We start from the raw sequence: 26,853 nt of genomic DNA on the forward strand, positions 1-26,853 counted from the left end.
TAATATATATTATCATTACTGTCCATTCTTATTATTATTATTACTAATATTAATGTATTCTTAAATATAAATATTAAATGATAAAAGGAATATTAAGTATTGATTATAAGAATGCCTAATAGTAAAAAATATGATATTATATTATAATTAATCAAATTAATAAGTAGAGTTGATAAGAATATGATAAGTGGAATGATAAGAGAGTGAGATAAAAAATAAAACTGTTATTAAGTGATATAAATAAAGTAAATTATAAAAATTTTTGACTAATTATGGATGAAAATTTTTTGTTACCAAACTTATTCCAATTCAAAATTGTTCAGATATTGTCTAAACTTACAAAGTAGTTATTATATCCAAAATTGTTACAAAAGTTACATTTTCCAACCGTTTTTATAATTACTAACATTTGTATATGAATATTTATTTATTTATTTTTAAGATTTTAATTTTTTATTCTAAAAATGTTGAATATTTTTTATTTATTTATAATGTAAATAGTAATATTTTATTTTATTTAATATCTAATAAATTTAAATTCTGATTTTTTTTTAATTTTTTTTGCCGTAATTGAATTGACATAATCTCTTTGTATGATTAGTAATTTTAATTTCTATCGTAATAATTTATTTTAACTATAAATTGAGTGTTAGACCTTTTTTATTTAATTTATATTGATAGTAACATTTTATTTTATTTAATACTTAATAAATTAAAAAAAAGAATTTGGTGTCCAATTCTTTCTTTTCATTTTACCCCTGCCAAGCTGCCACTATAATCTAAAACAACATGTGCAATTACTCGAAAAAATTGTACAAAAATCATGTAAATATTTCTTTCTTTCCTATATCTATGTATAAAATCCCAACCTGATGTGTAATAATACTACGCCCATAGCTCATTAGGATTTGTCTATGCTTCTGCACTATATATCTTACACGCGGTGAATAAACGTGTGTAAAGATTCTCTTAAAAAAATAGTAAATTTATCTATTTATATTTTTTTATTTGATTTATACTGTAAATAGTAATATTTTATTTCATTTAATACCTAATAAATTTAGATTCTAATTTTAAAAAATTTTCTTCAATATAGTTTAATTGAAATATTTTCATGATATTGTCAATTTTAATTTTTGTGATAATCATCAGCATGCCTTATTAAGTTTCATCTCCATCAAATAATGGTTATAGTCATTAATTTATCATCTCATAAAAAAGATAATTATGTTAATATATTAAATAGATAAATATTTATTTATTTTTTAAATTCTAATTTTTTATTTTAAAAGTGTTGGATATTTTTTATTTAATTTATGCTGTAAATATTTTATTTTATAAGAAAATGACAAATTAATCTTTAACTTTTTGGTTTGCAGACATTTTTAAGTCCTAAAGATTTAAAAATACATTTAAATCTTGACTTCTTCAAAATTTAGACACATTGATTCTTTGATCTAATTTGTTCTATTTTAAAACTCTCTCACGTAAGTCATGTTTGATTTTAAATGTATTATCAAATCTTCGAAGAGTTAAATATCCGCGTATTAAAATATCAAAGATTTATTTGTCACTTTTTTTTTATTTTATTTAATACATAATAAATTTAGACAATAATAAAAACTTATATATGTACCTGATATATTTGACTATTTACACATATATTAAATTGTATTAACACAAAATTAAAGAGGGGAGTAAAATTTTTTTTGTAGAAAAAAAATTAATAATGAACTTTTAAAAATAAATACTAATAAAAATTAAGAATCAAGAATTAAGAATTACGTCGAAAATTTAAGTGTTTGTTTAATTTTTTTAAAATCAATGAACATTTTAAAAATTAAGAATAAAAAAGCTCTTACTGTTTATTTTACATTATTTTACTAATAACAAATAATAAAAAAACATGATAGCTAATTAATAGAAAAATAATTGACTGAAAACATTTATTATATTTTATATATCATGATATCATTACTAAGTGCTTGTTTGGGCGCTATTATTTTGATAAAAAAAAGATCTTTTTTCAATAAAAAAAGATTTTTTTTATTTTTTAGCGTGTTTGACAAATTTCTAGTAGTAAAAGTAAAAACACTAGAAAAATAAAAAAAAAAACATCTTTTTGAGAAACTGTAATTTATATCTTTTTTTAAAAAATCTTTTTTTTTAAAGAAAAGATGTTTTTCATGTAATAAATAAACAAAAAAGTACTTTTATATTGTTATACCCAAATATAATTGATAGATAAAAAGATCTTTTTACATGAGATACCCAACCATAAAATTACTTTTACATTTTCATAAGATCTTTTAAAAAAATATAACTCGAAAAAAAATCTTTTCTTAAAAACTCATCCAAACAAACTCTAAAACATGTAAGTATTTAAAGTGGTGGGATGATAAAATTTATTTTTTTACTACTTGAATGTAAATGACAATAGCATACTTGAATGTAAATGATAATAGCATAATAATTTAAATAAAACTGCACACTCATATTATATACGATGGCAGCAAAAATAAATAAAAATAAAACTTTTAATTAGACAACAACTAACATAAAAATAAAAGTATTATTTTTTATGATAAAAATTGATCCACATATAGTATACCTATTCAGATTTGCATATATAATAGTATATCAATAATGAACACTAAAACGTATATTTTCTTTAAAATTTTAACTCAAATCTAATAATAAAGAGAATAGAATTAAAATAATGAAAAATAAAAAAACAATTTGAGACATTAAAAGAAAGAAAATAATTATTATATTAATAATATTATTCTATAAATATTACCTAAAACTTAAAAGTGTCTTAAAAATACTTATTAAACTATTTAAAATTTTTTATTTTTAAAATATTTATAAATGTCAAAATCACATATTTTTTATAATTTTTAAAATTTAATCATTGATGAACCCAAAATATAAAAGTAATTTAAATATATATCTAATTATATATTGTTAAGACAGTAAAACTTATTTATTTATATTTATTACGTAAATAATCATAAAAAAATAAACTATTTTATCTTTTTATTTTTTTATTATTTGTACAAAAATTAAGATTTTTTTTAATTTAAATTTATATTTTGACCTAATATTTTTAAAAGATAAAGATAAAGATAAATATCTATAATATTTAAGTATAATTTATCTTTTATAAATAACTAATACGTATTTTATTTTATATTTACTTTTTTTTATCAAAATAATATTATAATCATTAATTTTTGAACTATTATTTTTCAATAAATAGATATATGTTTATTATGTACTTTTACAATTTATTTTAAATCTCTTTAATTTTTTAGTGATTTTATTTTAAAAAATGATATAAATAAAGTTAGAATAAACATTAAAATGATGAAAAAAATACTTAATTAACAAATGAGGAGTGAATAATATATTAAAAAATAAACAAAATTATTTTTTTAAAATAATAGAAAAATAGCTGATAGTACCTGTTGAATTGCTAATATATATATATATATATATATATATATATATATATATATATATATATATATATATATATAAAATAACAGTGATGGACCCAGAAAAATTTTATAGTGGGGACAAAAATATAATAAAATTTAGGTATAGATATAGTTTTTTTTTTTTTTTTTTTACTTTCCACAATACTCAACAAGTTAAAGACTAATCCGTCATGAATTTGAGTTATATTTAAGAGTCTGAAATTGTTCAATGAGTTGTTACACATACGAGATATAATTCGAACTCCCAACACTTACTTAAACGGACGACTAAACTGTTTATTCGACCAACTCAAGTTGATTTAAATATATTTAAACTTTTAAATTAGAACTATTTATACATGTTAATAAAAACTAAAAATATACACACAATCACTTATTATAGTATTTAAAATAATAAAAAGATAATTTTACACACAGTATAATATTCAAAATAATAAAAATAACAATTTGTAACGGCTTTCTTTTTATTTTTAACATGACGATATTATTTTTCTATATATATTTTTAAATTATTATTTTATTTTTTATTATCTCATATTTAACTGTTAAGTCTATTTATTATAGTCTTTATAGTATAAATAAAATTTTCCATCAAAATAATTACTATAATCAAGATCATTTTAATAATAAATATTAATATAATTTTTTAAAAAATTATTAATAATTTAAGCTATATTTAATTAAAAAACTAAATTTTAATTTAATTATTAACTAATTAACTAATATAATAAAAATTATCACTTTTTTAAGTTTATTTATTTATTTTTATTATTATACTAACTCAAATTTAATAATATAATTATTATTATATGTTAAGTTTAACAACAACAAAATTAATATAAACATAAAAAATTATTTATATTTTATTTTAGGACAAATATAATATAATAAGAGGCATATATATTTATTACTTTAGAATGAAGAATAAGGACACCTAAGTACTTTCCCAAATCATCTGTTCTGACAAATTGCATGACATTGCTAATCTCTGTTCTCACATTGTGACCCACATTTCTGGAGAAGAAGATTCTAGTTTTATCTTTGCTTACGTTCTGACCAGAGCTCTTGCAGAAGGCTTCAAGACACTTATTAATGATATTGGCATGGTCAACGCTGGCTTCTGCAAAGAAAATGATATCGTCCGCAAAGCACAAGTGGGAGATAGGCGGTCCATCCTTCTTTAGACGAATAGGCTTCCAAAAATTATGCTCCACTGCTGCACTAATAAGTTGTGAAATTTTTTCTATGCAGAGTACAAAAATATACGGGGAGATGGGGTCTCCTTGTCTTATACCTCTAGTGGGTGAGAATTCTTCCAGCTCCTCCCCATTCCACAACACTCTCATTCTGGTAGTAGAGATACAAGAGAGGGTTAGGTTAATGAAGCTCTGGGGAAACCCAATGTCCATAAGGGTCTCCTTAATAAAGTTCCAATTGAGCCTGTCGTAAGCTTTTTTCAGGTCAATCTTGATGGCCATCCAACCTTTTTTACCTTTTTTATTTCTCATGGAGTGAATGACTTCTTGTGTAATGATGATGTTATTAGAGCTCTGTCTACCAGGAACAAAGTTGCACTGGTTATGCATAACCAATTTGTTCATGACACTTCTCAACCTGTTAGCCAGGATTTTTGTAATCACCTTATACGAAACATTGCAGAGGCTGATGGGTCTCAGCTGCTTAAGATATGACACATGTTCTATTTTTGGAATAAGAGTGATAAGCGTCTCATTTACCTCTTTAACCTTATCCGGATTCTGAAAAATACTTTTAGTCAGATTGCATAGGTCGCTGCCTATTTTGTTCCACTGACTTTGGTAGAAGATAGCTTGAAGTCCGTCTCTGCCGGGAGCCTTCCAACTCCCAATGCTGAACGTCGCATCCTTGATTTCCTCATCCGACACGTTCCTGCCTATGGCGTTGATGTCAGAACTGCTCATAATAGGAAACATGTTTGTCAAAATAAAGGGAATATGGGTTTAGTTATCTGTATAAAGATTTGAAAAAAAGGAGGTGGCCATATATTCAAGAGTAGCCTTGTCAGTTATCTAATCACCGGTGTCATTCTGGAGGGAAGCAATTTTATTTTTTCGTCTTCTAACCATAGTAGAACCATGAAAGAATTTGGTGTTACGATCTCCGAAATTGATCCACTTACTCCTGGCTTTTTGGAACCAAAGAAGTTCTTCCTGAAGGAGAATTTGTTCATACTCCACCCACAGTTCTTTTTGAAGTTTATCAAGAAAGTAATTATGAGAGTGCCCCAGACTAGAAGTAATTCCTTGGAGTCTTCTAAGGATTCTGTGCTTTCGTCTAAAGATATCCCCAAAAACTGAATTATTCCATTCTTTGATCCTATTTTTGAAGTTTAGAATGCCCTCAGCCTAGGAGCCCTGGACATTCCAAGATGCATCAACAGCATTCCCAAAATCAGGGTGAGTAATCCATGCCGCAAGAAAACGAAATGATCTTCTACCTTTATTCTGCACACTAACGGGAGACAGTTGCAGGCAAATAGGAGAATGGTCTGATTTTAACATCGGCATATGTTTAACAAGGGCCTCTGGAAAAGCAATTTGTCAATCCAGGTTGCTTAAACCCCTGTCTAACCTCTCAGCAAGATTGCCCCTCTTCCAAGTATATGGCCAGCCTGCAAAACCCAAATCAACCAGGCCACATGTCGAAACACACTCCTGAAACTCCTTACATGCACCATGGCCATTTCTCAGCGTCCCTCCACTTTTCTCATGGTTGTTAAACATAGCATTGAAGTCACCCAACAGGCACCAGGGGAGGTTAATACTAGCAGCATATGATTTAACGGCTTGCCAGAGCGTTCTTCTTGTCACTCGCTGGGGGCTTCCATAAACAGCAGTAATGAGCCATGGCGTGGAATTATTACCTGAGACTTTTAGGTGCACGTACTGCTTGTCATGCTCTAGCACATCCACACTCCAAACAGAAGAGTCCCAGAGACACCAAATTTCTCCAGCATGACCCACTGCATCCACTACAAAGGATTTATCAAATTCTATCTTGTCTCTAATTTGGTTACCTCGAACACCACTCACATGAGTTTCTAAGAGGAAGAATATATTGGCTCCATATTCATGCCTCAGATTACGGATAAGAGAAGGAAAGGCTTTGCTGCCTAATCCCCTGCAATTCCAACTAATGACGTTCATAATCAAAACATGAGGTGGATGAGAAGCCAAAAGGCTCGGTTCACCTGCCTACTCCCCTGCAATTCCAACTAATCACTTATTATAGTATTTAAAATAATAAAAAGATAATTTTACACACAGTATAATATTCAAAATAATAAAAACAATAATTTGTAACGGCTTTCTTTTTATTTTTAATATGACGATATTATTTTTCTATATATATTTTTAAATTATTATTTTATTTTTTATTATCTCATATTTAACTGTTAAGTCTATTTATTATAGTCTTTATAATATAAATAAAATTTTCAATCAAAATAATTACTATAATCAAGATCATTTTAATAATAAATATTAATATAATTTTTAAAAAATTATTAATAATTTAAGCTGTATTTAATTAAAAAACTAAATTTTAATTTAATTATTAACTAATTAACTAATATAATAAAAATTATCACTTTTTTTAAGTTTATTTATTTATTTTTTATTATTATACTAACTCAAATTTAATAATATAATTATTATTATATGTTAAGTTTAACAACAAAAAAATTAATATAAACATAAAAAAATTATTTATATTTTATTTTAGGACAAATATAATATAATAAGAGACATATATACATATATATATATATATATATTTTTTAATTTTGTAAGAGCAAATTAGGGCTGTCAAACGGGCTAGCCCAGCCCATTTAGGCCCGGCCCGTTAAGCCCACGGGTTAAACGGGCTGGCCCGTTTAAGCCCGCTTTATTCGCGGGCCAGAATTTTCTAGCCCGGACCGTTTATGGTCAGCTTGATGGGTTAAACGGGTCAGTCCGTTTATCATTTTATTTTATTTTTTGAAAAATATTTTGACAAAAAATACCATTTTTAGGTAAAAAAATCATTAAAAAATATATTTTTTGTTGATGGGTCGGATTTTCGGGTCGGATCGGGAGAAATATTAACTAAAAGTGCTACTTTTTTTAAAAATATATTAAAAAAATTAAACGGGCCACCCATTTAGCCCGCGAGCTAGCCCGTTTAACCCGTCATTTTTTTTGGGTTAATCGGACTCAGCCCGTTTAGCCCGAAATTTAAACGGACTTAATTTTAGAGGCAAAGCCCGCCCATTTAAACGGATAAACGGGCTGGCCCGATGGATTTAGCTCATTTTGACGGCCTTAGAGCAAATACCCGTCTTTATTACATATGGATTGGTCTTGTATAATAAATTAATAATAATGGGCTAGTGCATAATTAATGGAAACCACAGGGGTGCTTTAATAATTGAGACTTTATACATCAGGCAAGATTTGTATGCAATTTTTATGTAAAATTAATTGTTAAAAATTATTAAATATTAATTTAATTAAATATATTAAATTATTTAATAATTCTTAACTATCATTAATTTATATAATTTTTTTATTTTTTACAATTTAAATTTAAACTGATACTATTGCGTAATATAATTTTTTTAGTGTCGTCAATACTAAGGCTATGAAAATTGGAGTAGTAATAGTCATTATTTTTTTTTTATTTGTTCAGTTAAGTTTTACGTATAAAGTATGGGGAATGTTTTTGGTAGAAAAAGAATAATTGAATCCTTTAAGAACCAAATAAAAATATTTTTGATGTGTAATTCAGATTGATTTTGTACCTAAGTTATTTATAATGTTATATGTAACCCAATACTTATTTTAATTATAAATCGATACATTATGGTCTGATTAAGCTGACACATGATGACTTGTTTATTTTTTTTGTTTGAAAAAAAAGTGTGATATTTGGGTTAATGGACTGAGTGATTGTTGGGCCTAAAAAAATTTTAGTAATCTAAAAGTAATTAATTTATTCTGGACGTTAAATTATTATTATTATTATTATTATTATTATTATGAAAAAGAGGTAATTTTTATTCTTTCTCCCTTTACATCGTTTAAAACACCATCCGGTAAACTAGCTTCCATTACTAATGCTGCAAGTACCATTTGAAACTCTTGGAAAAATTATCGCAAACACAATACTATTTAAATTACAGAGTTGTCTATGATGAAAAAAAAAATTATGATTTTTTAAAAATTTATTGATAAAATTCTTAATTTGTAGCTAATGTTACAACCGTACAGTATTTATATATGTTTTTAATGTGATCTAAAATATTTTTTAATAGCAAACGAGTCCCCTATAATTAAAGCAATTTATTAATTTGTTGACCTATATTTTTTATTGATAGCCATGTGCATTGTTATTCTAAATATGAAGGAAAAATTTTGTGAATGAATATTTTTTTATTTAATGTTTTTTTAGTACAACTCCGATAAATATTTTCTTAATTTCTTTTGCTTTATTATTTGGAAGTAATAATGAAACACTGTCAAAAAAAACGAGTAAAAATAAATTAAAATTAGACATTATCTTATATTTTTTATTTATGATTTGGATATTTTTTTACTGGTATGAAAGAGAATTGTTTATTTTTTTTCAAATATAACTCGAAGAAAATATATGTAGGAATTACGTGATCAAATTGATCAAATTAATCATTATATAAAGCTTTCTTGCTTTTTTTTATAATCCTAACATCTTTTATGCTATTTTTTTTAAAATTGTTTTGCATAGAATAAAGAATATTTTAAGTCATTTTAAGTCATTTTCTATACAAAATAATTTTAAAAAATGACTTAAAAATTATTATGAGTACTATAAAAGTTTGTAATATCTTAGTAATTTAGGTAAATATATGATAAAAATATATTTTTTTTTAATTTTTAAATTATTATTAACTATATAGAGTATTTCTTCAATGTCCTAAGTCATTAGGACATTACAAATTTTGATAGTACTCCTAACATCTTTTAAGTCATTTTTTTAATTATTTTGTATAGAATAAAATATTTTTTTGTAGTATAATTTAAATAAATTTATTAAAAAATATTCATGAGCTATTAAAAATGGGCAAAAGAGTATTGTATGAAATTCGAATTGATAGCTCATTAATATTTTAAAGAAGTCTCGTAATTAAATATTTTGTTAGCTTTTTTTAATGCATGAAATAAAATATATATTTTTTAATTTTTAAATTATTAATTTTTTAATAAATTATTAAATTTTTAATAAAAGAATGGGCAAAATTAAATAATGAGTAATTTTTTGTGTAATTCGAATCAGTCAGATTCGAATTACTTAGGAATGCGTGCTTGGGTGTAATTCGAATCAGTGTGATTCGAATTACATGGAAATGCAGTTTGAATTACGCTGATTCGAACTATATAGAAATGCCTCTTGGTTGATTCATGAACCAGTTTTTGATTTGGCTCATTTGCGTAAATTTTTGCTCCCCTTGGCTTATTGACGTGATTTGCCCTTATTTTTAGTTGTCCACAATATTTCTTAACCCGATAGGTAAAGAATTAGGTCCAATTTGGGTAAACAACTTAATTAAGCTCCTTTTGAAAAAATAGTTTAAACAATAAATGACTATATTAAAAGTAGCTTATAAATAAGTTATTTTGTGCTTGGATTTTTAGTTCTAAAAGTGCTTATTTTATAAAAATGTGGTAAATAATAGTAGTATTATGAGAGAAGTCATTTTTTTAAGACTATCTCCAGTAGGAAACTCATCCCAGTTCCTATTTATGGCTCACCTGTCGTAAAAAAGTAACTCCACATCAGCTTTTGCGTCATAAACAGTAAATAGGAACTCAAAGCATCTTTCTCTTCTCCAATAGAAGAAACTAACTTTAGTCCCTATTGTGGTCCCACTTAATTAATTAATTAAAATACTTAAAATTAATGTAATTATTTTTTTCAATAATATTATTTAAATTTATAAATTTAAAAATAATTCACTATTAAAAGATATTAATTATTAAAAAAAATTATATATAACAATAAATACACAATATATAATTCGAGATTATACTAATTTATAAAATTATTGAATAAAAAAATAAATAATTAATATAAAATATTAATTAAATAAAAGTTTAATTATTTAATCTAATTAATTATTATAATTATTAATAAATTAATTATAATTTAATTATTTAAATTATTAATTAAATAAAAATTTAATTATTTAATCTAATTAATTATTATAATTATTAATACATTAATTATAATTATTAATACATTAATTATAATTTAATTATTATTTAAATTATTAATATAAATTATTAATTAAATAAAAATATAATTATTTAATTAATTAAAATTTTATATAATTATTTATTTTTATAATAACTTGCCAAGTGGCAAGTTATTATTGGTGAAGATGAGTCCTCATTCAGAGAGACTTTTCCTTCTCAAAAGGTATGCGGGAACTCATTCCTTCATCTCTCCAATGGTAAATTTCTGTGTTTGTCAGAAGTAGGGCTTCAATTTGTTGTCCATTGGAGTTGCTCTAACTTCTCTATAAACTCTTAAATAACTTCTTAGAAAGCCGCAATTTGGTTTTGAAAATTGCACAAGACATTAATACTACAACATAAGTCAAAAGTTAAAAAAAAGCTACTTTTGAAGATTCCCAAACGGCCCTTGATCTGTCACGGATCTAAATTCCATTTAAAAATTTATCGCTAAACAATGGATTGCTGCATATACAAAGCGGAATTAAACCCTGACACTTACTTAATTTCATTTTTTACACTTTAAAAAATACAATTATCTTTAACAATATAGTGTTTATATCATCACGCTGAGTTGGGATTCTAGCAGAGAATTTGAGGGATGAGAGACAATTTGAGAAAAGCGTTTGGATTTGCATTGGAGAAGAGAAAAGCGCGTTTGAGTTCCTTGAACGCTTCATCTTCATGTTTGACAACGTTTTTATCCTCTAAACGCATAAGTGATTTCTATCTTCAACTCACGTTTACCAAAAGTTACAAATTCTAGCTTTTTCGTTCACCTTCTTACGTTGAATTGAAATTTATGTTCTATGTACCAATTATGTCCTTCATTATTTATATATTTATTTTTTTATAGTATTTTATTTTATACTCTTTTATGCATATGATTATTTTTTATAAAATTTTTATGTTTTTTGGTTTATATGAGTTCTTTTACAGTTTTTGTTATTTCTTTTTTTGTATGGAATATTTTTTTAACTTAGTTTGGCTTTGTAGTGCAGTGTATGAGAGTCCTCAATTCGAAAAAAGAAGTATACTTTGGGATCATTTGCGTTCTATTAATTCAGGCCATAATGGACCGTGGATGATCGTTGGTAATTTTAATGAGATTGTGGTGCTAGACGAGAGTACATGTGCTTATTTTTCTTCTCACAGAGTTAGTCTATTAGCTACTACTCTAGATGACTGTGAGCTCTTTGATCTTAAAGTAACTGGTAGGAGATATACTTGGTATAGAGCAGTTAAGGCTGGCAAGGACTTGGCTAAAAAGTTGGATAGAGCTCTAGTTAATGAGGCGTGGATGACAATATTTTTTTAGGGTTATTCTGAAATTCTTAGCAGGCTTCATTCTGATCATTGTCCTATTTTAGTTCGTTGTCATGGTGGTCCCAGAGTGAAAGGTTCTCGTCCTTTTAGGTTCCAAGCTGCGTGGGCAACACATCCTTCTTATAAACATGTTATTAGTAAGGCTTGAAATCAAGAGTTTGGAGGCGTTACTGAAAGACTTAAGATGGTTCAACAGGCTTCTTTGGACTTTAACTCAAAGATTTTTGGAAATATTTTTGTGCGAAAAAGCAAACTGGAATATCAGATTGATCAAATTCAATGGCGTTTGGAGGTTACCGATGTGTTATCTCTGAGAATTAAAGAAGTTGAACTGAGGGGAGATTACAATAGGCTTTTATTGCAAGAGAAACTTTTTGGTACCAGTAGGGTTATCAATTTTAGGACTTAGTACAATCAGAGTTTCCATGATGCTAGGATTTAAGTACTCTCCCAAAAAAGTGTTCCGGACAATATTCCAAATCTCAGTGCCTATTATCTCCCAATATTCTTTAAAAAAATAAGCTTGAAAGCCATCTGGACCAGGAGCCTTAAAAGGGCTCATACTAAATACTACTGACTTGACTTCCACAAAAGAGAAAGGGTCAATTAACCTAGCACAAGCCTCGGTGCTTAGAGTGAGCATCGGAACATCCCCTAAACAATCAACATCAACCTCTTCCGTTGTACCAAAGAGATTCTTGTAAAAATAGAGGGCTTCTTCCTGGAGAATATCTGGATCAGTAGACTAAGACCCATCTCTAACATATAATCCATGTACTCTATTATAGTTTCTACGCACCAAAGTCTGAATATGAAAGAATTTAGTATTTCTATCCCCATACTTGACCCACGATTTCAGGCCTATTAGCCTGTGTAATGTTATTTATAAAATTATCACCAAAATATTGACTAATCGACTTCGGCCTTTTCTTCCAGATATTGTTAGTCCTTTATAAGGAGGTTTTATTCTGGGTCATGGTGCTCCTGATAATATTATTGTGACTCAAGAAATTATGAATTTCATGAAGCACACAAAATCCAAGAAAGGTACTCTTGATTTTAAAATTGATCTTGAAAAAGCTAATGATAGGGTGGATTAGAGATTTTTGGAGAGTACTCTCATTGCTTTTGGTTTTTCTATCATCACTATTAATTTGATTATGAATTGTGTCCGTGCATCATCTCTTTCTATTATATGGAATGAGAATAGATTGGATAGTTTTGCTCCTAGAAGGGGGCTTAGACAGGACGATCCAATGTCTCCTTACTTATTTGTGATTTGTATGGAAAGACTTGCTTGCTATATATCTCATAAGGTGGTCGAGGGTGTGTGGAAACCAGTTTCTGTCACTAGGGGTGGCCCAAAATTTTTTCATTTGATGTTTGCAGATGATCTCTTACTTTTCTGTCAGGCTACAAAGAGTCAGGTCCAAATGGTCATGCATTCTTTTAACATTTTTTGCAAGACATCTGGCATGAAAGTGAATCTTGAAAAGTCTAAAACTTTTTGTTCTAAAAATGTGACTACTCGTAGAAGAGATATTTTTACTAGTGTTTCTTCAATACGTTTTGCTTTGGACTTAGGAAGATATCTTGGAGTTAACCTTAATCATTTCCGTACCAGTAGGGCTTCTTTTCATTCAGTGATTGAAAAGGTGAGGGGAAGATTAGCTAACTGAAAAGGAAGGCTTCTAAATAAAGCAGGGAGATTTTGCCTGATCAATTCTGTTGCAGCATTCATTCCTGTCTATCATATGCAGGTATCTTTTTTTCCAAATTGGGTTTGTGATAAATTGTCTTCTATGATGAGACAGTTCCTTTGGAAGGGTCAAATTGATGGTAGAGGTCTTTCTCTTGTTAATTGGAGGACCGTGATCACTTTAAAGAAATTTGGTGGCTTGGGTGTTAGAGATCCTGCGTGTGTTAATATATCTTTACTTGGTAAATAGGTTTGGCAACTTTTTCATTGTCAGGACAAGCCTTGGGTTGCTCTATTGAGGGTGAAGTATCTGAGGAATGAGGGAGTTTTAGATGGCCCTGTCCCTTGCAATGCTTCTCATGTCTGGAAGAGTATCTCAAAGACTTTTGGTGCTTTTAAGGATGCATTCTCTTGGTGCTGGGTCACTTGATCAATCTTTTTGGTTTGACAATTGGAGTATTGAGGACCCAATTGCTCAAGATGTCCATTTTGTACATATATCTGACTCTGATTTAACTATTAGAGACATTTGGAAAGATGGTCAATGGAATCTCCATGATATTTTCTCTATCATTCCAGAAGATGTCAAACAGCGTTTGAATGCTTATAATCCGGATTTGAATGCTGGAGAGAGTTCGGGTTGGTCATGGAGTGTGGCATCTTCTAGACTCTACTCAGTTAGGAGTGGGTACAGTTGGCTAGCCAAAAGAAAGTTTGACTGGAATGAGCATGATAATTGGTTGTGGGTATGGTGACTACATATTCCTGAGAAGTACAAGTTCTTGATTTGTCTCAGTCTTCATAATACTATAAAATTTAATGTTTATTTTAATAATTTTATACAATTAAAAAGACAATTAATTTTTAAAAATTAACATAAAATAATAATAAAATTAATTAAATATTAAAATAATATTTAATTAAATATTTTAGATTATATATATTAATTAGGAATATAATATATGATTATGTAATATAATTTAAAAAACATAATATATAACAAGAACAGTCTAATCTAGTAGTAGTTAAATTATTTTTCATTTTTAAGTCTTTTTTTAAAAATTCACATTTAAATATAATTAAAAAATTAAAAAAAAAGATATTATTTTTTGTCACAATTTATTTTCTATAAAAAATTATTAGAATACTTATTAACAAATAATTTATATCTATGAGACGTTTAAATAAGTTTTTATTTTAAAAATAGAGACTTCGAATAAAAAAATAGAATAAAATAATCAAACTTAAAGATAAAATATAGAAAAATATTTTAATTATAATACATAATTAAATATATGTATAAAATATTTAATATGATATTATATTAAAATTAAATTAAAAAATATATAAAAAATTTAATTATTTTAAGAAGAAAGAAAGAAAATTTAATTATAATGATGGGAAAACGTGGTGAACATATAGTTCATTTAGGTGATTGAAGTTTTAAAAATTGTGCAGGAAGGGGAGGGGAGGGGAGGGGAGGATTTGACATGTGTGGTGTGCAGGTTTAGAATAGATGTCAATTTTTTCTATTCTTCTTTTTTACAAAATACTATTTATAAATTGGTCTCTCTTTTTTAAGTAAATTCAATTTTCTTACCTAGTCTTTCAAGATCCATATTATACTTTCATCATCGAAAAATTCTCCCTAAAGTATGTCATCTTTTAACTTTTGAAGTCCAACTCTTCCATTAAATCTAATTATGTTCTATAAATTATCATCAAGAATTCTAGTATACCTATCCTAAAATACTTATAATAATTTAAAAAGTGTCATTAAAATTAAAATATTTTTTATTATTTAACAATATTTTTTAAAATAATATTACTAAACAAAATGTTATTATAATATAAAAAAAATATAAATTTAATTTTAACAATATTTACATAATTATCGTAACCACCTTAAATATAAACATATATATTAGAATTCGTTTATTTTGATTGATATGTAAATATAACGAATTAACGAAAGATGTTACAGTTAACATTTACTTTGGTTTCACTCTTTAATGGTTCTGAAAATCGGATTGGACCGGCCGATGAAACTGGTTCGACCGGAAACCGATCGTATAAGCGATTCGGTTCATTATTAAAAACCGCTCATGACAGAACCGGAAGAGGAAGGGGGAAGAAGAACGCGTTGCTGGTCTTCGTTACTTTCATTCATTCCTTCACTCAAAAGAAAACAAAAAGAAAAAACCCTAGCTAGCCTTCACCGCCGCCGTTCGTGGCTGTCCGAGGAGTCTTTCTTCGTACTGTCGGCGTTATCCAAGTCAAACCCCCTGTTCCCTGTCTTCTTCCTCGCTCGGCGCCCATCCTCCATCGAATTCTTCCTGCTCGCGGTCGTCCTGTCACCGTCGTCGTCGTCTCGTCGCCCTCTCGAAGGTCAGTGGCTTTGGTGTGCACTTGTTCTTCATTTTTCGTTTTATTCTCTCACTCTCTGTTCTGAAATCAACAAATCATTGAATGATTATAGGGTTTTGTGTTTTTGTTGAAATCATTGATTTGCTCTGGCTTTGGCTTGCTGCTGTAGGTTCTAGTGTGCTGTTGTGTGTTTTGTGGCTCCGCTGTGCTGCTGCTGCTTTGTGTTTTGTTGAAATCATAAAGGATTAATAGCGAAATTTCCAATAAACAATAGAAACCATAAACGATTCTCTATTCTGTTTTAATATAATTACAATATTCTGCATATCATCATCAACTATGATTTTGATATGTGTTTTTATCACATATAAATTACAATGAAATTTAAACATAAGAGCAATGCTAGGGGCAGCAACATTTGTGATTGATAGCCATCAACTAGCCATCAATGATGATTTGATGGTGTGAGATTGGTGTGAGATTTTATCCAATGGCTCACCTTTCTCTGCTGGTTACATGCTGGCCAAAATGCAATAAAATTGCTGGCCCCTAGACTTTTCCTAAACGTAATTGTGTTGATATGTTAGTGTATATTCCTTGCCAGGGAAAACGGATGGAGCTTTTGTGCATCAAACAATGGATAAGTGGCCTTCTTCCAACCGTGAGTGAGTTTAAATTGTTTAAAGCTGTTATTCTATTTTATTATATTGAAATAAATCAAATAATTGATTCATAATACAGATTATTCACTAAGTAATTTTTATGGCTCTTGCATCTTCTAGGCTATTCTTTAAAAGCTGCTTTGATGATTAACTATGACCCAGTTGGGCCGTCTCTCTGTCTACGATGTAAGAGGAATTATAATTTACCACTTATATTGAAAATTATTACTGTTTTTTTTTTTTCCAGAAATAATGGATTGATTTATAATGAATTGGATGCTGACCACCTTGTTGATTTCATATACAGACTGTAAATAAACGACAAACAGAAAATTTCATAGTTGGATATATACAATAATTAATGTAAACTTGAATTATCTCTTCATAAAAATTGTTTTTCCACTTGAAATTGCTTAATTTTGAAGTACATCTTGCGTTGGTGTGTTTAAGAACTTTGGTAACTGTATACCACCAACTAACTCTGGTTTAAGATGATAGAGGAGCTATATTGAATTATTCTTTTAAGTGTACATCATATGTGACATTAGCCCTATTTTTCTGCATTCTAATTCTTGATATATTAATTGAAATTATGTCAATTAAAGAGAAGTGGCTTAATGCATGATGCATAAAACCTGTTGGTGGAGCACTTGTTAGGCAGGAACCAGAATATATCATATTAGCCTGTAAGTACATGAGTCTAAATTTCAATTTCAGAATATTAATTTTTCATTTTATTTTATTTTTTTTCAAAAGAAATAGAATTTTAAACAGATTCTTATTGTTATTAATTTATTTTATTCTTATTGTTATTTTATTTTATTATGGAACGATTTTTTCCAGTTGAACCATGGTTAGACCGATTGAACCAGTAAACTAGTGACTAGAGCGGTTCGATGATCGGTCCGATTTTCAGAAAACACTATATTTTTCTTTAAAAAAAGTGGTACTTTTAAATTTAAAAATATAACAAATTAACAGAATCTGTTACTTTTGCCGCAAAGATTTCATAGTAGTAAAAGATTTGTAAAGATCTCCAAAGATTATATCTCTTGAATAAGATAAGATAAGATAATATCTAAAATATTTATAAGTTGTAAATAAAAGATTTAAACCAAAAAATAAGAGAGTCGGTGCTGTTATCTACATCATATAAATACAACACAAACCCTTGAGTCAGTGTATACACTATACACACATAGTCCTTGAACTCTAAACACTTTCGGTTTTCTGATTAATCAAATAGTTGAAGCAATACATTATTATTATTGTTAGTGATGGGTTCCCCGTTGAAGAAGATCATGCTATGCAGTTCGGAGAAGGAGATTTTCAGCGTGGAAGAACAAGTGATGGTGCAACATTCGGTGATCATAAACAACATGATCGAAGATGGGTCGTACAACCATGAAGAGAGCAAGATTCCATTGGATTGCGTTGACTCCAAGACTCTCAAGAAGGTCATCGATTATTGTACACACCACACTCACCACCAGAACGACAACCAAGAAGATCTTGAGGCTTGGGATGCTCAATTTCTCAATGTTGATTCTAACGGCCTTTATGATTTGTTGATGGTGATTAATCCTCTCATTCTCTTTTTTTCTCATACACTACTGCACATGCATGTTATGAATATAGATATACTATTATATATTGACGAAGATGACTGAAAAAAAATAAAAATTGCTTTTGATCACTCTTCAATCTTTATAATCGCCATTTTTTTTGTCTCTCCACTGAAAATTAATTAAAAACAAAAAAGAAAAAAATATTTTTTTTCCCACAGCTTTTGGTCTTTTTTGAACAAAACCGTCTAATTCAATTGGTAAAACCATATGCCTCTTAATATGCTGTATTTGGGTTCAAACTTTGGTAGATGTGTCAAGTGTTGAATATAGCCTTTTAGTGTTGTGTGGGTGAGTGTGTATTGTGAATGTGTTGTGGTACCTAGAATTAGGGTAAAAAATTAATCTTTAATTAGTAGTAATTTTAAAATAAATCTCAATTTTTTAGAATTTCGCATTTATGGTTAGAATTTAAGAAAAGTTTTTTTTTTCACATCTTATGTTCGTAGTTAATTTTTAAAACTTTTAGATTTTTTAATAAGTATAGAGATTAATCTTTTATTATTTAATATTACCAAATTTTTTAATCATAAGATTATATTTTTAATTAATTTTTATTAGAATTTAGAATAAAAATTTTTTAATTGACTGGTTTTCATGATATACTAACTTCTAAAGAAGTTTCTTATATATAATAGTATATACTTCTAGAGTTCTAGTCTTCTACTATATTTTGCTCTTTCCTCTATTGTTAATGTTAATGTTGATCACATTACCCTCTTAGATTTATTGGCAGCATTTGTAGAACAAACATAAAATAGCATTAATTAGTGCCCATTGTAAATTAATTTTGGTATATTTGTATTGATTTCTTTATTGTAAATTTAGGCAGCAAATTATCTTGAGATTAGAGATCTCTTGGATCTGATATACCGAAGTATAAAAAATATGATAAAGGGAAAGAAAATAGATGAGATACGCAGAATCTTCAACATCAAAGATCATGGCTTCACTCCTGAAGAGGAAGAACAAAATCGCAAGGAGTACCCACATTTTTATTAGAACAAATCTTGTCTACTCTTTAATTTTATTTGTTTTAAATTTTTTCTATATGATGATCAACACCTAGTATTCAATATGGGGATGTTAGAAAGTGTTTTTGCTCTTTTGATATCTTTTCTTTTCAATTGTATATTTAGTTAAACATCTTTTGTTGTCATCATTTTATTAGTACTTAATTTAGTTTTAATTTTCTTTAATTTAAAATTTAAATCCATTGATCTACATGGGTAACATTGCATAGTTTTTGTTCTAAGTACTAGTTTTTACATGTTAATGATGTAATATTATTTTTAGCCTCAAAAATATTAAATAGCCAACAGAATTTATTATTTTTTATCAGTAATTAGTCAATTATATTTAAAAATAATATAAATTAAAGATATATTATTATATTATTAGACTAAATAAATTAGATTAATAACTAAAAATATTAGTTAAAAGTAATAAGTTTTGCTGTATTTAGGCATGCATTTTTTTCTTAGCTATTGATCCACACATATTCTAACTTCCTCTGTCTTTGTACTTGTTCAAGCAAATGCAGTACTCCTGTCATCACACCAACCATAACTAATTTGTTACTTTAATTTAATATTACAAAATTACTAATAATTATCATCACTTAAAATATTTGTCTAAATATATTTACATTATTAATATATCAAAATTAACTCCGCCTGTTACACTCGCACTCGCGATACATAGACGGTCCCAAGTCCGGATAAAGGAGGAGGGTTGTGTTAGGTAGGTCTTCGACAACCAACATAAAAATATAGTCGAACCCCATGACATGAATATATCAAAATTAAATCAATAAGTTAAAAATAAAATAAACATTAAAAGAAATTAAATTTATTACTTATGATTAAATCTAATTTTAAAAATTATGATATATATAATTATAGAAAAAATAAACACATCCAGAATATTTTTTATTCTCGTCTTTCCAATAAAATCTTTTAGTTAAAATCTGAATTGTAAAATTTATAAATTCATTATTAGTAAACTTAAAAAAGCTATTCAATTGAGTGAAAGACAATAAAGAAAAAGCAATCATGCTAATTATACATATAAAAATTAACTATTTGTATAGAATATATATTAAAAATAATTTAAATAATATATATATTTATACACAAATATATAATAAGTTATTTGATTACTGATTTTTAGTATTTACATGCTAGTTTTAAAAAAAAAATACTTGCATTGTAATATCTTCCTTTTTATTTATATGTATAGAGTAGATAAATTAATAAATTCATTATTACTTACTTGATCCTGATTGATGAATGTTTGAGAACAATCATTATGATTGCAATGATCCAAGGCATGATGATCATGAACTTGTTTATATCTCCAACTTGAAATCTGAGAAATTTGATCCTCAGAAGTACCCTTAGCATTAGATTCCATGTTCATGTACTAATCAAAGGGACAATGCAAGAACAAAGCAACAAGAACAATAGGAAAGGGAAAGAGTAGCATATTGCATTCCAAGAGAGTAAGATTATGCATACAACATTCAGTTTTGGGGCTTCTTGGAATGACCCAAAACGTGAGTCAAAGGCCCAAACATTTCCCATCACAAACCACATTGCAAAGGAAACGGCGTCGTTTGCCAATCCCCAACCTCACCCCCACCCTCAAATGCCCTCAAGCCTCAACGGCTCTCCTCGGGGTCTTTTTCTCGCCACTCTCTCCTCGGCGTTCGTCTTCTTGCTTGGAGCCTCGCCGTCAGCTTCCTTGGCGTAACCCGATTTGGTGAGTTCCAACAAATTCCCCCTTTCTTTCTGTTTCGATTTTGTTACTGAAAGTTGAATGTGTTGCTGCAATTTGTTCCTGGTTATCACTAAACGTTGAATTTGTTGTCTTGTTGAGATAATCACTTAACTTCAATTTATTCATTGCTGAATGAATTTGTTTCTGATTGAACGTTGAGTTTGTTGCTGTAATAATCACTCACTTGAATTTGTTTGTTACTGAAAATCATCACTGAGTTAAATTTGTTATTGGTTATCATCACGATTGAAGCTATTGTTGTCCTGGCGAAATAATCACTTGGCTAAATTTTATGTTGATGTCTGTAAATCATCTTTTGAGCTAAATCTTTCGTTGTTGAAAATTATTATAGTTGAATTTGTTGTTGAAAATGGGTTTCATGTTCTCTGCAACTCGGAATAAAATTATTCAGTTAAATTGTTGTTTCTATGCTTTCTGTTTGTATTATTATCAATTATTCTTGGTATTGATTTGTGAAAAATACACAAATGTAGATATAGATGCAAATTGAAAGAAAGGAAATGTGGGTCAAGCTTCAAATTTGTCCTATGAAGATATAGATGTCGATTTTCAGAATATTTTTTTGATTTACTGATTGTGTATACACTATATACATAGTCCTTGAACTCCAAACACTTTTGGTTTTCTGATTAATCAAATAGTTCAAGCAATACATTATTAATATTATTATTATTGTTAGTGATGGGTTCGCCGCTGAAGAAGATCATGCTATGCAGTTCGGAAAAGGAGATTTTCAGTGTGGAAGAACAAGTGATGGTGCAACATTCGGTGATCATAAACAACATGATCGAAGATGGGTCGTTTAACCATGAAGAGAGCAAGATTCCACTGGATTGCGTTGACTCCAAGACCCTCAAGAAGATCATCGATTATTGTACGCACCACACTCACCACCGCAACGACAACCAAAAAGATCTTGAGGCTTGGGATGCTCAATTTCTCAATGTTGATTCTAACAGCCTTTATGATTTGTTGATGGTGATTAACCCTCTCATTCTCTTTTTCTCTACTGCACATGCATGTTATGAATATAGATATACTATTATATATTGACATGACTGAAAAAAAATAAAAACTGCTTTTAATCTCTCTTCAATTTTTATAATTGCCATTTTTTTTGTCTTTCCACTGAGAATTAATTAAAAACAAAAAAGAAAAAAATATTTTTTTCTAACAGCTTTTGGTCTTTCTGAACAAAACCGCCTCTTATGTTCGTAGTTAATTTTAAAAATTTTTTATTTGCTTAATAAGGGTAAGAAATTAATCTTTAGTTAGTAGTATTTGTTTTTTTTAAATCTCAATTTTTTAGAATTTAGCTTTTACGGTTAGAATTTAAGGAAAAAAAAAAATTTTCCACATCTTATGTTCATAGTTAGTTTTTAAAATTTTTAGATTTTTTAATAAGTATAGAGATTAATTTTTTATTAGTTAATATTAACAAATTTTTTAATCGTAATATTATATTTTTAGTTAATTTTTATTAGAATTTAGAAAAAACGAAATAATTTTAAATGCACGATTGAGACTAAAAAAATTAAAATTTTTAATTGATTGGTTTTCTTGATATACTAACTTTTAAAGAAGTTTCTTATATATAATAGTATATACTTCTAAAGTTCTAGTCTTCTACTATATTTTGCTCTTTCTTTTATCGTTAATGTTAATGTTAATGTTGATCACATTACCCTCTTAGATTTATTGGCAGCATTTGTAGAACAAACATAAAATAACATTAATTAGTGCCCATTGTAAATTAATTTTGGTATATTTGTATTGATTTCTTTATTGTAAATTTAGGCAGCAAATTATCTTGAGATTAGAAATCTCTTGGATCTGATATACGGAACTATAAAAAATATGATAAAGGGAAAGAAAATAGATGAGATACGCAGAATCCTCAACATCAAAGACCATGGCTTCACTCCTGAAGAGGAAGAACAAAATCGCAAGGAGTACCCACATCTTTATTAGAACAAATCTTGTCTACTCTTCAATTTTATTTGTTTTAGATTTTTTCTATATGATGGATTAACACCTAGTATTCAATATGGGGATGATAGAAAGTGTTTTGACTCTTTTGATATCGTACAGTTTTCTTTTCAATTGTATATTTAGTTAAAAACTCTTATTGTCATCATTTTATTAGTACTTAATTTAGTTTTAATTTTCTTTAATTTAAAATTTAAATCCGTTGACCTATATGGGTAACATGCATAGTTTTAGTTCAAGTACTATCTACATGTGAATGATGTAATATTATTCTTAGCCAAAAAAATATTAAATAGTTAACAAAATTTATCATTTTTTATCAACAATTAGTCAACTATATTAAAAATAATATAAACTAAAAATATTAGCTAAAAATAATAAATTACATGCATTTTTTTCTTAGCCATTGATCTGAAAATAAAATAAACAAAAGAAAAAATATAACATATATAATTATATAAAAAATAAACACATCCAGAATATTTTTTTATTCTCGTCTTTCCAATAAAATCTTTTAGTTAAAATCTCAATTATAAAATTTATAAATTCATTATTAGTAAACTTAAAAAGGCTATTCAATTGAATGAAATACAATAAAAAAAATCAATCATGCTAATTGTACATACAAAACTTAACTATTTGTATAGAATATATATTAAAATATAAATACATATTAAAATTAAGTTAAATAATATATATTTATACACAAATATATAATAACTAATTTGATTACTGATTCACATGCTAGTTTTTGAAAAAAAGATAGTTGCGTTGTAATATCTTCCTCTTTATTTATATGTATAAATTAATAAATTCGTTATTACTTACTTGATCCTGATTGATGAATGTTTATAACCAACGAAGATAGTATTGCATTTCAAGAGGAGCAACAATTTTTTTTTGTATCTCCCAATCTGACAGGTCAAAGACTAAGATCTGAGCTCTATTTAAGGGTTTATCGCTGCATGCACAAGGTAAAATTCGAACCCCCCAAGACTTGCTTAAGCGGACGAGTGAGCTGACCACTCGACCAACTCAAGTTGGTTTCCAAGATAGCAACATTATGCACACAATATTCAGTTTTGGGCTTCTTGAAATGACCCAACACGTGAGTCAAAGGCCCAAACATTTCCTATCACAAACCACGTTACAAAGGAAAGCTCTCCATGACAAAAAAAAAAAAAAAAAAAGGAAAGCTCTGCAAAGTGCAAACCAACAAAAAAAGTAAAGCCCTAAGGTAGTGTTTGGTGGAGAGATAGAGACGAAAAGACTGAGATAAGAGACCGAGATTAAAATAAATCTCAATATTTTGTTTGGTGCAAAATAGGTGACAGAAATTGAAACAAGAATGAAACTTTAATTTAATTTGCACAAAGGATAAAATTGGAATTAATTAATTGAAATGAGAGTATTTTAGGTATAAAATGTTATTAAAGTTTTTGTCTCCATATCTAAAAATTTTGTGTCTCCACTTTTTGGAGGTACTAAAATACTGAAATTTTGAAGACAGAAACAAAAATTTTAGTACCAATCTCTAAACCAATAAATATGATATTGAGTCTCAGTCTCTCAGTCTCAGTACCTCTACTTAATACTACCTATAATATTGTGAAGGAAACAAATAATGTTTTAAATTTTAACAAATTGAAATAGGAAAATTACTCTAAAACGGAGGGAGTACCTACATTTTATCTTTGATTTACTTTTGTAAGAATGATCAATTATTAAAGGGTAATTTACTTATTTAATCGAAATAAGTTACAAATTTATCAGATTGTCCTAAAATTTAATTCACTATAATTTTGTCCTTTTACTTATTATATAAATTATGAAGTTTGATCAAGTTTTAATAAAAGAACCTTGCATTTGGAATCGGTGAAGAATTAAGTGAATAGGAATTATTAATGATTTTGTTAGAATGATATATGTGGTGACTAACTTTGAATTAATGAATCTTGCATAATTACATTTCTTACCAACCCAATCAAATGTAAATTTTGTTGTGATAAGGCATGAGGTGGATGCCCATTAATGATATTGGACGGCTGAAGTTTTTAAGAGAAAAATTTGAGACAAACCTTTAATAAAGGTTGAATTTGTATAACTATAAATAGCTTCATAGCCTTAGGTACAACACACAAATAATAAAACAATATTTTCTCTCTTATACTATTCTCTCTCTTTTATACTATTTTCTTTCTTATATACTTTAATATTATTAAATATATTAATTATATCTACTATATTGATATAGTAATTCTAGTAAATATTACTACTTGAGTTATCTAATTATATTTCCATATTTTATATTTGTTACTTCTTCCTTATTTATTTAGTTATTTTACAACACGTTATCAGCACGAGACTCTGATCAAATTTTTGGGAAGACTCAAGTAACAAATTTTCATTATGTTGAAACTCTCTCATCTTGAATTCAATGCTCTTGATATATCTGGAAATAATTATTTATCATGGATACTAGATGCTGAAATTCATCTTGATTCAATGGATCTTGGAGATACCATTAAGGCTGAAAATAATGCATCCCAGAAGGATAAAGCCAAAGTCATAATTTTTCTTCGTCGTCATCTTGACGAAAGATTAAAAAATGAAGATCTCACATTAAAAGATCCTGCAGATCTTTGGAAAGACCTTGAAGAAAGGTATAATCATCAGAAAATGGTGATACTTCCTCAAGCCTGATATGAATGGACGAACTTGCGTTTACAAGATTTTAAATCCATAAATGAATATAATTCTGCAATGTTTAGAATAACCTCACGAATAAAATTATGTGGGGAAAAGATAACTGACCATGATATGTTGGAGAAAACTTTCTCAACCTTCCATGCCTCGAATGTGCTCCTGCAGTAGCAGTATCGAGAAAAAGGGTTTAAAAAATATTCTGAGTTAATTTCTTGCCTTCTTGTTGCTGAACGCAACAATGAATTACTTTTAAAAAATCATGAAGCGCGTCCAGCTGGCGCCGCCCCATTTCCTAAAGTAAATGCGGCAAATCATTACCCCAAAAGAGGTAAATGGCAAGGTTTTAATAACAAAAAAAATTATGGAAGGAAAAGGAATTATATTCAAAAGAGAGGATCTCACAAGAAGTGGGATCAATAGAAAGAAATATCGGGCAGAATAAATTAACAGAGGATAAGTATTTTTGTTGTGGTGGAAAGGGCCATTGGTCACGTACCTGCTGTACGCCAAGGCACCTAGTCGATCTTTACCAAGCATCTTTGAAAAAGAACGATAAGGGAAAAGAGTCGAATTTCGTTTCAAATGATGCTGAAAATTCCACCACTTATTATGATGTATCTGATTTCTTTGAGGGCCCTGAAGGAAATATTGGTCATTTGATCAATGATGGAATAGTTTAATATGTGAGATTGTTAAGTATTCATGTAAGTAAATAAATAATGTAAAGAACTTATTATTAAGTTTTATTTTCTATGTATTTAAATTTCAAATATGATGTATATAAATAATGAAATATTAATGTTTATGAATTTTGAAATCATTAAATATGTCATGTTTTAAAATAAAATTTTACTATATGACATTATTTTTATGTGCAGTATTTCT

The 26,853-nt window shown here is 27.7% G+C and overlaps 3 protein-coding genes across 8 annotated transcripts; 2 read left to right on the plus strand and 1 right to left on the minus strand.

Moving 5' to 3' along the window:
* Positions 1–5,887: 5,887 nt before the first annotated feature.
* On the minus strand, positions 5,888–6,688 carry LOC107645364 (uncharacterized). Its single transcript, XM_016349378.1, has 2 exons — positions 6,114–6,688; positions 5,888–5,993 (listed from the first exon to the last, which is right to left on the minus strand). Exons 1-2 carry the CDS (start codon positions 6,686–6,688, stop codon positions 5,888–5,890), a joined length of 681 nt encoding a protein of 226 aa, XP_016204864.1.
* Positions 6,689–15,922: 9,234 nt separating this feature from the next.
* LOC107645375 (SKP1-like protein 11) lies at positions 15,923–19,670 on the plus strand. Of its 6 annotated transcripts, XM_088500948.1 has the most exons (6): positions 15,951–16,205; positions 16,789–16,845; positions 16,967–17,032; positions 17,452–17,532; positions 18,122–18,420; positions 19,300–19,670. In XM_088500948.1, the coding sequence occupies exons 5-6, from the start codon at positions 18,124–18,126 to the stop codon at positions 19,471–19,473; spliced, it is 471 nt and encodes a 156-aa protein (XP_088357074.1). In that variant the 5' UTR covers positions 15,951–16,205; positions 16,789–16,845; positions 16,967–17,032; positions 17,452–17,532; positions 18,122–18,123; the 3' UTR covers positions 19,474–19,670. The 6 variants fall into 6 exon arrangements, with proteins under 6 accessions (XP_020972580.2, XP_088357074.1, XP_020972581.2 ...); XM_021116921.2 differs by lacking the exon at positions 17,452–17,532 and having other exon boundaries at positions 15,923–16,205; XM_088500951.1 differs by lacking the exon at positions 17,452–17,532 and having other exon boundaries at positions 16,030–16,205; positions 16,789–16,849.
* A 1,298-nt stretch (positions 19,671–20,968) lies between these two features.
* Positions 20,969–23,447, plus strand: LOC148575640 (uncharacterized). The gene is made up of 3 exons (XM_088502377.1): positions 20,969–21,234; positions 21,953–22,251; positions 23,071–23,447. The coding sequence occupies exons 2-3, from the start codon at positions 21,955–21,957 to the stop codon at positions 23,242–23,244; spliced, it is 471 nt and encodes a 156-aa protein (XP_088358503.1). The 5' UTR covers positions 20,969–21,234; positions 21,953–21,954; the 3' UTR covers positions 23,245–23,447.
* The last annotated feature ends 3,406 nt before the right edge of the window (positions 23,448–26,853 follow it).

This window comes from Arachis ipaensis, chromosome B1 (genome assembly GCF_059453495.1).
Source record: "Arachis ipaensis isolate K30076 ecotype BB chromosome B1, ASM5945349v1, whole genome shotgun sequence".
NCBI lineage: Eukaryota > Viridiplantae > Streptophyta > Magnoliopsida > Fabales > Fabaceae > Arachis > Arachis ipaensis.

What these genes read in the sequence shown, in the direction of transcription:
- LOC107645364 (XM_016349378.1), bottom strand. Translation starts at nt 6,688, where the DNA reads ATGAACGTCATTAGTTGGAATTGCAGGGGATTAGGCAGCAAAGCCTTT. An exon ending in AGGGGCAATCTTGCTGAGAG is followed by an intron (nt 5,994 to 6,113) that starts GTTAGACAGGGG and finishes GTCTCCCGTTAG; the next exon opens with TGTGCAGAATAAAGGTAGAA.
- LOC107645375 (XM_021116921.2), top strand. Translation starts at nt 15,923, where the DNA reads ATGACAGAACCGGAAGAGGAAGGGGGAAGAAGAACGCGTTGCTGGTCT. An exon ending in GTCTCGTCGCCCTCTCGAAG is followed by an intron (nt 16,206 to 16,788) that starts GTCAGTGGCTTT and finishes ATTCCTTGCCAG; the next exon opens with GGAAAACGGATGGAGCTTTT. An exon ending in GCCTTTATGATTTGTTGATG is followed by an intron (nt 18,421 to 19,299) that starts GTGATTAATCCT and finishes TTGTAAATTTAG; the next exon opens with GCAGCAAATTATCTTGAGAT.
- LOC148575640 (XM_088502377.1), top strand. Translation starts at nt 21,955, where the DNA reads ATGGGTTCGCCGCTGAAGAAGATCATGCTATGCAGTTCGGAAAAGGAG. An exon ending in GCCTTTATGATTTGTTGATG is followed by an intron (nt 22,252 to 23,070) that starts GTGATTAACCCT and finishes TTGTAAATTTAG; the next exon opens with GCAGCAAATTATCTTGAGAT.